Source organism: Misgurnus anguillicaudatus, unplaced genomic scaffold, assembly GCF_027580225.2.
Source record: "Misgurnus anguillicaudatus unplaced genomic scaffold, ASM2758022v2 HiC_scaffold_33, whole genome shotgun sequence".
NCBI lineage: Eukaryota > Metazoa > Chordata > Actinopteri > Cypriniformes > Cobitidae > Misgurnus > Misgurnus anguillicaudatus.
Window position 1 is genome coordinate 3,717,942 of NW_027395283.1, and position 12,254 is coordinate 3,730,195.

At 37.1% G+C, this 12,254-nt stretch overlaps 1 protein-coding gene across 1 annotated transcript in view; it reads right to left on the reverse strand.

The window, feature by feature from the left end:
• Positions 1-12,254, reverse strand: part of LOC141363157 (NLR family CARD domain-containing protein 3-like) — a 108,035-nt gene that overhangs the window by 22,825 nt on the left and 72,956 nt on the right. The window contains exons 3-5 of the mRNA XM_073865731.1: positions 11,715-11,888; positions 10,807-10,980; positions 10,355-10,528 (exon numbers count right to left, since the gene is read on the reverse strand). Of these exons, the coding sequence (XP_073721832.1) occupies positions 10,355-10,528; positions 10,807-10,980; positions 11,715-11,888 (522 nt within the window). The remainder of the gene's footprint in view (positions 1-10,354; positions 10,529-10,806; positions 10,981-11,714; positions 11,889-12,254) is intronic.

Consider the following 12,254-nt stretch of genomic DNA (forward strand, 5'->3'; position numbering starts at 1 on the left):
ACGGGAGCACAACGTTAAAAGAGGAAATATCTGGGCTCAAGAGGAGCCGGTAAGAGGTAAGTTTTCTCAAGCTAGAGCTAACTTCACTAGCAGTAAATATCCATTAGATAAATGTGAATGCAGTACTACTAGAGCTGGGCGATTTTATTGATACAGCGGTATAAATCGATATTTATTTCCCAGAGAATGTATTGATTTTTAAGCTGCGAGTATCGATACACAAGTCCCATTCAAATCCCCCCGTGTTAACCCCCGTTCACGTTGCAGGAAAAGCTATTTGGTCACCCAGCCGCTAGCAGAGCTGCCAAGCTTTACGCATTTTGCGTAGCAGATACGCATCTAGACATCAAACTACGCTACTACGATCTGTCACTTCAAAATACGCGAAAAGCCTTTGGTGGCTTTGAGTTCAACTGTCTGTGCATTTGCGCACTAGGCAACTCGTCTATTGGTGTAACCGCATTGGGCAGCAACCTATTGGGAAAAAAGGCTTTGACCAGTCATAGCGCTAGTTTTAAACTCTTCGAAGCGGAGAGCGGAAAGCTGTTAAAACGAATAACGAAAATAACCAAAATGTTTTTCATCTCACTCTATCTTCATGCTGGACTTGTTTTAAAGGGAAAGACGTCTAAACACTGTTTTAAAGGTAAATGGGAAGGGTATGGGAATTAAGCCTGCTAACCAGGGGCGTCTTGACCCCTTTTACTCTTGCACATGCCCCAGTGTAGATCTACCAAGTTTCCTATGTTGTGACTCTAGTTTAAGTTTTACGCCCAGTTTAAGTTTTACTTCATTTGCCAGTATATTAATTTACATTGCTAATCTCGGCAAAAAAAACTGAGCTATATGAAAAGTAATTCACACTTGTAAACACGTAGCATTCGCACTTTAACGGAAAAGACAAACTGGCGCGAACAGCACGCAGAAATGGATGTCCGCGAGCGGAGCGTCTGTGTTTCCTTTTTGTTGCACGCAGCAGCTGTTCACTCAGAAGTCCATGTGATGGCACGCGAGAAAACATGACAAAACTAAAGTAAGTTTCTAAATAATATCAATCGTATTCTGACTCGATCTTTACTGGCTCCCATAGATGGACATCTTTGTGCAGAGCAGGGAAATAGAAGCAGAAAGTATAGATGACGAGGGAGGTAAAACAAACTATATACTCAGCCATTCAAAATCATAGTCAAGTTTAGAGAATTGCATTATTGCTGAGAAAATCAACACATGTTTGTGTACTGATCTGTATTGTCAGATATGAAATTACTGTTTAGTTCACTAGATCTACTTTAGGACAATACATAAAGTTGGCATAAAACATAATAATAATGTTCATGTTAGGTATGTTAAAGAAAAAGTAGTGGGAGGCCTGTGCCCTAGTACAGCTTCATGTCAATGGGCCTGCTGGAAAATAAAGCAATGATATAAAATGCTATTTGTTGATTCTTTGTTATTTATAATGTCCCATGTATTTAAGACATATGCCAAAATGTTTAAGTTCTGTTTAAGAGGCATGTTTGTTATATTTTCATTAAATGCAAGCTGTAGACTCTCTGTCAGTAGTGGAGTGGCAATCGGGAGAGTCAGGACATTTACCGGTGGGCCTGTAGTGTTTTGAGGCTGCGAGGGCCGGTCTGATAATAGTTATATATTGCAAATTACAGTTGAAACCAGATATTTACATACACTTTAGAAAAGAACACAAAATCTTTTATTTCTTTACTGTCATAAATTAAATCAGAGTAAACTTTTTCTTTTTTAGATAAATAAATATGAACATATTTTTTCCATTTGTTAAATGTCAGAATCAAGCTAGGGAGAATTAGGGAGAATTTTTCCTATCACTTTCATCAAAGTCAAAAGTATACATGCACTTCCTTTTTAGTATTTGGTAGAATTGCCCCGAAACTGTTTCACTTGGGCCAAACGTTTTGGGTATCCTTCCACAAGCTTACTACAATAGTTTGCTGGAATTTTGACCCACTCCTCTTGACAGAACCGCTGTAACAGGGTCAGGTTTGTAGGCCTTCTTGCCCGCACTCGCCTTTTTTGTGCCGCCCACAAATTTTCTATGGGATTAAGATCAGGGCTTTGTGATGGCCACTCCAACAAGCCTCAAGCCACTTTATCACTAATTTGGAGGTATGCTTGGGGTCATTGTCCATTAGGAAGACCCATTTGCACCCAAGCTTTAACTTCCTGGCTGATATCTTCAGATGTTGCTTCAATATATCCACATAATTCTCTTTTCTCATAATGCCATCTATTTTGTGAAGTGCACCAGTCCCTTCTGCAGCAAAGCAGTCCCACAAAATTATACTATCACCTCCATACTTCACAGTTGTGATGGTGTTCTGAGGCTTCAACAAAGCTTCGCCCTTTTTCCTCCAAATATATCATTTATCATTATGGCCAAACAGTTCAATTTTTGTTTTTTCAGACCACAGGACATGTCTCCAGAAATTAAGATTTTTTCCCCATGTGCAGTTGCAAACTGTAGTCTGGCTTTTTATGGTGGTTTTGAAGCAATGTCTTCCTTCTCCCAGAGCAACCTTTCAGCTCATGACGGCACAGGACTCGTTTTACTGTGGATAATGACACTTTCTTACCAGTTTCAGCCAGCATCTTCACAAGGTCTTTTGCTGTTATTCTGGGCTTGATTTGCACATTTCGCACCAAAAAACGTTCCTCTCTTGGACTCAGAATCCGTATTCTTCTGGAGCGGTATGATAGTTGTACATTCCCATGTTTTTATACTTTTGTATTATTGTCTGAACAGATGAACGTGGGACCCTCAGCCATCTGGAAATTGCACCTAAGGATGAGCCACACTTATAGAGGTCCACAATTCTTTTCCTGATGTCTTGGTGGATTTCTCTTGGTTTTCCCATGATGTCAAAGAAATAGGCTCTGTGTTTGAGGTGTGCCTTTATATGCATCCACAGGTGTGCCACCAATTAACTCAAATAGAATCAATTAACCTATCAGAAGTGAAGGTGTCACGATTTCGATTTTAAATCGAAATCGATCGAAATTAAGTCACAGCTTCGAACTTCGAATTAAAAAAAGGGGGTCGTCGATGCTGCCACGCCCCCATTTCACGTCCGGTCGGCTTGCCAAGTGAGGAAAAAAACTCTTGAAAAACATCTGTCCAGCGGAACGCTATCATATTTTAAACACGAGGGATGTATTGCTACAACTCCTTGAAATGCATATCATAAACAGGATTACTAGTGATCTGACTTTGGACAGAGCGCAGCTCTCTGTGCGCGATAGTGAGGGAGGCGCAAATATGCAGCGGGTTATATTTTAAACAAAAGGATAGTTTGCCTCAGCTCGCATGAAACGCATAAAACTGAACAAATACATAAGGATTACTACTTTAGTTTATGTTCAGACTTCGGACAGATGCGAGAGCGCGTGCACGTTAGACAGAGAGAAGCGCAGCTGCTTATGATGCTGGATTTATTTCAGATGCTATGAGTACAAGACACGCGCATTAAGTCCATGTGCATTAAGTCCATGTTAGAGATGTGCGGATGGACTATTATTTCATCCGCAACCGCATAACAAAACTCATCATCCGTCCACCATCCATCCGCACCAACGTTTCTGACCAGTTTTCAAAACCGCACCCGCCCGCCATCCGCTGACTGGGCGATGCAAGGCGCTGCTGATGACAGCCGCGAGACTAGAAAGCTCTAGAATATCAGCAGTGAACTCCGTCTCCGATCGGAGCACAGCGACAAAAATAAATAAATAAATAGCCTCAATTAAACGCACACATTACATAGTCTGCACTGGTGTCATCCTGATTTACCACTTTGTAAAACTCATTCCAGGCAACCCTTTTCTGACATTCTATTTCCTTTGTTTTTAATTTTCATTTTTTGAGTTTGCCACGTACCTCCTTCGCCAGCGTTGATAAGAGCTGTGTCAAATGCGTCCTCATTTCTCCGCGCTGTTAATGATCGAACCAATGGATCCTTAACAGCCGAGGATATCCCAAACAATTAAAAGCTTTATTAAATAAAAGTGTGTATTTATTAGAATACTTTTTCTTGTCACTGTTTTAGTATTATAAGTTATGTTTTGTGTTAATATTATTCTGTTTATGTTGCGTATATTTCTAGGTTGATTATTTGATATGCTGTTGAATAGATTAATCTACATCAATGTGTCATATGTTCTGAAATAAATTAATATTTTTCTGATTACATATTTATTTTAATAAGTCAGAAATGTCTCCGCTGTTTTCTGCTGACTGGCGCGGTGGGCGCTACTGGGGGCGTGTGCAGCAGGTGACGCAAATTTTTGGTCCTCAGAAGGCTAGACTCTCATTTCAGTTCTCTTCTTGAACTTCTGAGGCTGCCACTATCGCCCTGTCCCAAATGGCACACTCCGGACTTGTGGTCCTCCTCAGAGTCCACACTTTGATGACATCACGTAGTCCAGACTTTAGGGACCCTTGATGCGAGTCCACGTGGGTGCACCGGAGTCGTATTTTGGGACAGACTCGAGCATCACACCGGAAATAGGTAGAGAAGTTGCCCGTCAGTGTGAACTCCTCCCTTCCATCGTCTGATTGGTCTGATTGCCCTTTCGCAAGGACTTCTGGGTTGGCAAAGTGCGCGAAGCCTGCTGCAGTGCGGGCTTCGCTGAAGACCGCATCAAGGGGTCAAAGGAGGCGCTGATGAGCACACTTCAAAGCGTAAAAATGACAGCTGGGACACCCTACGGACTCGTAGACTAAGTGAGAACGCGCAATTTAAGGCCACGAGACCGAAAGTCCACATGAAGTGCGCCATTTGGGACAGGGCCTATGAAAGACAGAGAGGTCCATGCTTAGAAGGACACAGCTAATAACAAGCAGTCGATCCGGCACCCGGATGAAAAATACATAAAAATTCTCCCTCGCTCGATTCTGACATTTAACAAATGCAAAAAATATGTTAATAATTACTTTGATTTAATGTTTTTGTGTTTTTTTCTGAAGTGTATGTAAGAATTTATAGTCAGCCTTGACAAAGATTCCACTCCAATTTAGCTGTTGAATAAAGCTCATCCCTCTAAAAGGCTTGATAATCATAAAAGGTAATCTCAGTTCAAGCAATACAATAATATAACCTGAAGTAATACTTTCTTAATAGTAGTATGGGAGCAAATGTGAGACTTCTTGAACCAACACAGATCAAAGAGGGTTCATGATAATAAAAGACATCCATCTAAACATTATCTGACCACTTGGTTGAGCACACAGTTGGATACTACAATGACGGATTTGGGCACAGTGGGAGATATAGAGGTCATTTGTAGTATTAGTCTTAATTTACATTTAAAGGGATACTTTATAGCATTAGAGGTGGGAAAACAGGTTTGAAACTATAAACTGTGAAGACTGACTTTGCTCAGGGTTCAATCTGACTCCGCTGAACCCAAAGTACGATGTGCTTTCTCACTGCTACCACAATAAACTACTTTCATCAAGATTTTCTACGTCATCATCATTTTTTCTTACATGTATGTAAATATCTGGTTTCAACTGTATATAGCACCCCAGTCTGTCGGCCTGATATGCGGCCACGTCCCCTCTGGTCAAACTGTGTGTGCAGCCTCTCTGCTCAACACAGTTTATAAAAATGCTCAACCTGTTTGGCAGGTACAACCATGTCTAGGATTTTTTTTAAATATAGGGGGATCAGTGAACGGCCCCTCCCCAAATGGCATAGCCTTTCTGCCTTTGATGTAAAAAGCCGCCGAATGCCTGTTTATTGTGGTCGGATCCATCAATAGGATAGACTATTTGATAGACTAGTAGTAAGTGTGAATTAAGGATGTTTAAAATCTCTAGCCTAGTGGTCAGTACATGAATGGATCAAATCAGCACATTTGCAAAGGTTTATCTCCATAAGGCTATATCATAAATTAAAATTATAAGGGTAACTTTGCAGTATCACATTATATATTTCCTAATATGTGATTTCCATATAGAGGAGAGTATTCAACTGCAATATGGCAATAAATATCCTCACAACATTATTATTTCACAAAACTTTCACAAAAATAATTTTCAAATGAACTGTATTAAAGTTATTCAAAGATGCACACATTATTCCGCATATTTAAATATTAGACGTCTCATATGGCAATAAATATCCACATATAACTTAACATAACAGCATAATGAAAATATAGCTGCAAGCAGCAATACCGAGGTCAAGCCGAAAAGGGCACAAAAGGATGTAAAATTTAGATTGGATAAGCAGATTAAAGAACCTAATAGTTTTAGATGAAAAAACAAAAAAGTTATCAACAAAAATAATCTAAGTTCTTGTCTACTGCAATCGTCCTTCTGTTATTGACAATCAGGGAACATTAGAGCACTGAAGGACATGTGAGTGGTGTTTGCAGTGGCAAAACATGGGTCACATCATGTTACAACAAGTTTAATTGGTTAAAATGATGTTCTGATTCAGAGATATAGCTTTTGCAAAAACGATTGATAAGGTATTCTCAATGGTTGCTAGGGAGTGAATTGGCAACCACCAGTGATTATAGTCAAAGCCATGAAAGGAATAATCCATGATGACTCATGGTTTTAGATTTTTTTGTTGTTGTTGAAGTAGTTTTAGGCAAAAATACCATATTCTATCTCAAAACCAGTAGGTGGCACAATGACAAAATTGTGCATGCAACATCAGGTCATGATTGTGTTACATCTAGCTAGTTTTATGACTATACACTTTAGTTTAGTTAAGAAACAGTTGTATGACCATAGTGCTGGCTTGTTATCAAAGGTTTTGTTCAATTATAAGGCCATCTAGTGGTGAAAGCATTTTTTTTTGTGTGGCCTCAGAATGTGCTCATACATCAGCGTATCAAATCTGGTGAAAAAAATCTCTTTTCTTTGCGAAGTTATAACCATTTATGTGTAAAACACAAAATTTAAAGGTAGTTTTTTGTTTTTTCCAATTTTCAGCCATTTCTGATGAAAATTTTAATATAACGCCAATAGAACTTTTTGTTCAGAAGGTAAGGTGATGTTATTCCTATGGTGTTTTCGAGTCAATCTGAATAATGCTCGCGGAGTTATTCGCGGTATCGTTGGACTCGGCAACTATTTAGGACTCTAAAAAATTAAGTCCCGTGACAATACGTTTATTGCAGGCAAAGGTATAAGCATGTATAACATTCGTCTGACCACTAGGTGGTGCAGTGACGAAACTCTGCATGCCCCCTCAGATCCTGACTGGCATCAAAACTACCAAGTGTTGCATCAATAGACATAAGATTGGAGAAGATACACACTAAAACCTGTTTTTTTGCGCTCTACGTAAAATTTGTTGACGCACTATATAAAAACGGATTGGTTTATTGAAATTATTGGTTTGGTGACAACAATTGGTGAAATTGGTTTATTCAGGACTGCAAGAAAACAAGTCCCATGAAAATACGTCAATCACAGCCAAAGTTATAAGTGTGTAAAACATTCGTCTTACCACTAGGTGGCGCTGCGACGAAACTGGGCATGCACTCTCAGTTCCTGACTGGCATCACAAGTACCAAGTGTCATCTCAATAGGCTTAAGTTTGGCAAGAAGATACAGCCTCAAATCCGTTTTTTAGCGCTCTACGTAAAATTTGGTGACGCGGTTTACGGAAACGGATTGGCGAATCGACTTGAATTCCACAACTTTTTGCCTCGGTGATCTGTAGATGCTGCATACCGATTTTCTTGACAATCGGGCAAAAGCTCTAGGACGAGTTTCGAAAAAGTAGGTTTTACGAATAATTTAAAATGGCGGAAATTTTTTTATGACGGAAAATGACGTCATATGGTCAGGTCGAATCGTCTTGAGCCAAGGAATCAGAGGAAACAATTTAGTCTCTATGACTTACGGATCAGAAGTTATAAGCAAAAAGGTAAGTGCAAATTTGGACTGTTGGTGGGGCTAGCGGGTTTGAGATAGAGACTCCAAATTTGCTGTGGAGGCACATTGGACTGTCCTTTATCAGTGTGCCAAATTTCATAACTTTCCTAGTTACGGTTCTATGGGCTGCTATAGACCGCAATGGCGGAGGAAGAAGAATAATAATAAGAAGAAAACTAACGGTTTCAATAGGCGTCTTAGCCCCTTCAGGCCTTGACCCCTAATTAAAAAAAGACAAGAAAGCAGGATTGGTATGTAAACTGTATTATTATTATTACCGGAAAAACAGCAATATTACTGAAATAAACTCTGAGGTAAATGCGCAAAACACGTTAAAATAAATAAGCAATAACAGTCGGAAAAAAAAACATTATTATCTCTCAAAACTTTATATTACAAAAATTATATTTAAAGGAAAAATTCTTACAGTTATTTAAAGATGCACACATTATTCCATATTACTCCGTTTATGAGCACATTCATCTCTGGTCTCGCTCTGTTATGTAATAGCTGATTGACAGATCCGTCTTTCAAACAGGTATCATTTTGTATAGTTACTCATTTAGGAAACTTAGCCATGATTTAATAATTTTATTATTATGAAAATGTTTTTTTTTTTTTGCAGATTGATTACAATTTGTATTACCCTAGTTTTACTACAAATACGAGACCTTTATTTTTGAGGGCCGGTGGTATACAAAATTTTCCGGTAGATTTTTTGGTCCCACTCTGCCCCTGCTCTCTGTCCAGTCAGAGATATATATTGTGTAATTGGTGTTTTTAGTTTTCAGTTCAATTAATTCAATCCAAGTAAATGGAACACTCACAAGATGTCACCAAAATCACTTTGTTCCCTTTAAATCTTCTCAATCATATCGCAAGATGAGTATTGTGTAATGTATCGTATTGGGAGATTTGTGTAATGCTACAGCCCTAAGTACTACTAATAGTAATACTATTAACAGTAATAATGTAATGGTTACACTTTTTAATAAGGGTTTATGAATCATAATTAACTTATTTTTACTTCAGCCTGAACTAATGCTGAGTTAATGCATGGAAGTTGCTCATAAACTAATGAAGTTGTAATTAAGTACAACATGACATGTTTTTAGTTTAGTTTATGTATTAAATTACAATTAAATCATGTGTCAAGTCATGTTATATGATGACTCTTCATTAGTCGATTAATCGTTCTAATAATCAACAGATTTGTCGATTATCAAAATAATCGTTTGTTGTAGCCCTACTTATGAGTGTTGTACAAAGATCCTTAACCTGATAGTTTGAGCTGAAATTGTGTCGCTGAACCATCGGTGGGGTTTATGACAAAACAAATTATACTATCCAGTTACATTAAGAATAGATTTTAAAGTATTGTTACTCGTTTATAAATCACTTCATGGCTTAGGACCCAAATACATGACAGATATGGAAACTGAATATAAACCTAACAGATAACTCAGATCATTAGGATCCGGTCAGTAGGAAATACCAAGGGTTCACTCAAAACAAGGTGCGTCAGCATTTAGTTATTATGCCACCTCTAGCTGGAATCAGCTTCCAGAAGAGATCAGATGTGCTTCAACAGTAAACACTTTTAAATCTAGATTAAAAACACATCTGTTTAACTCTTCATTTACTGAATGAGCACTGTGCTGCTTCACACTGACTGCACTTTTAACTCAAGTCACTTTTACTCCTGTTTTATTCTGTTTAACATTTTAAACTGTTTTTATTAAAATCACATTAATTTTCTTTTAACTGTTACTTTAATTCTTCGTGTATCTTTGTTTTTATTGCGATTTTATCGTTTGTCTCTTATTTTTATTTTTTTCTCTTTTATATATTGTTTTCTCATCTCTATGTAAAGCACTTTGAATGACCTCTGTGTATGAAATGTGCTATACAACAAAATTGCCTTGCCTTGCCTTGCCTATCATTATCATGTTAAATTATTATTCAAGTCATTATTAGAGATGATCTTACTTCAGTTTCTGTAGTTTAAAGTCAGGATTCTTCAGTACATCAGAGATCAGCTTCACTTCTGAATCACCTACATTATTATTCAGTTTTGTCACATGTAAGGGGTTTGAATTCAGAGCAACATCACCTTCAACTGCGATATTAAAACACCACAACCTGGAGAGAACAGAAACACAAAGTTCACTAATTCAGATCACAACACACACACATCAGCACAAATCATCTTACATCTCCAAATATTACTACATAACAAACAATATTTTTTTTTTGATACATTTAAACAATATAAATAGCATTTTTATATCTGTGCAGTTAAAATATAGGACCTCAGCCTTTAAGTTTCCATTATTTGTGTGTAAAATATTTATTTGAATTGCCTATTTTTAGATTCTAATGTAAAATCTTCATTGAACCATTTGTAAAAGTAAGAGACTTTACTTCAGTATCTTCAGTTTACAGTCAGGCTTCTTCAGTACATCAGAGATCAGCTTCACTCCTGAATCTTTTAGTTTATTACGAGACAGATCCAGATCTCTCAGGTGTGATGGGTTTGAACTCAGAGCTGAAGTGAGAGCATCACAACCTTCATCTGTGATATCACAACTACACAACCTGTAGAGAACAGAGACACAAACTTTACTCCTTCAGATCACAACACACACATCAGCACAAATCATCTTACATCTTAACATATTTCTACATAAAAAACAATATTTTTGATACATTTAAACAAAATAAATATCATTTTTATATCTGTGCAGTTAAAATATAGGACCTCAACCTTTTAGTTTCCATTTTTTTTGTGTGTGTGAAATATTTATTTTAATGCCTATTTTTAGATTGTAATGTAAAATCTCCATTGAACCATTTGTGAAAGTAAGAGACTTTACTTCAGTATCTCCAGTTTACAGTCAGGATTCTTCAGTACATCAGAGATCAGCTTCACTCCTGAATCTCTTAGTTTATTATAAGACAGATCCAGTTCTCTCAGGTGTGATGGGTTTGATCTCAGAGCTGAAGTCAGAGCAACACAACCTTCATCTGTGATATCACAACTACACAACCTGTAGAGAACAGAGACACAAACTTTACTCCTTCAGATCACAACACACACACATCAGCACAAATCATCTTACATCTCCAAATATTACTACATAACAAACAATATTTTTTTGATACATTTAAACAATATAAATAGCATTTTTATATCTGTGCAGTTAAAATATGGAACCTCAGCCTTTAAGTTTCCATTATTTGTGTGTAAAATATTTATTTGAATTGCCTATTTTTAGATTCTAATGTAAAATCTTCATTGAACCATTTGTAAAAGTAAGAGACTTTACTTCAGTATCTTCAGTTTACAGTCAGGCTTCTTCAGTACATCAGAGATCAGCTTCACTCCTGAATCTTTTAGTTTATTATCAGACAGATCCAGATCTCTCAGGTGTGATGGGTTTGAACTCAGAGCTGAAGTGAGAGCATCACAACCATCATCTGTGATATCACAACTACACAACCTGTAGAGAACAGAGACACAAACTTTACTCCTTCAGATCACAACACACACATCAGCACAAATCATCTTACATCTTAAAATATTACTACATAAAAACAATATTTTTGATACATTTAAACAAAATAAATATAATTTTTATATCTGTGCAGTTAAAATATAGGACCTCAACCTTTTAGTTTCCATTTTTTTTTTGTGTGTGTATGAAATATTTATTTTAATGCCTATTTTTAGATTGTAATGTAAAATCTCCATTGAACCATTTGTAAAAGTAAAAGACTTTACTTCAGTATCTCCAGTTTACAGTCAGGATTCTTCAGTACATCAGAGATCAGCTTCACTCCTGAATCTTTTAGTTTATTATCAGACAGATCCAGATCTCTCAGGTGTGATGGGTTTGAACTCAGAGCTGAAGTGAGAGCATCACAACCTTCATCTGTGATATTACACTTACACAACCTGTAGAGAACAGAGACACACAGTTTGTTCAGACACAGATCAAATCTACAGTGAGTTGAATTTGTTTCTCTTCTGTCATCATTTAGTGTTTATGAACAGTTTCATTTTAGTTTCATTTATGTGTGTTTGTGTTTTACTCAAACACATCAGTAAGATTTACAAATAAATGAATTTTATCAATTTATCTTTATACTATTATATCAATATATACGAGTGGTGTTGTGTCCATTTTAAGAAAATGTATTTGTTTTATATTTACACTCTAAAAATGGCTGGGTTATTTTTGACCCATAATGGGTAAATATTAGACAGAACACACCGCTGGGTTAAAAATTACCCTATGCTATTGTAACTGTCATTAAGTCA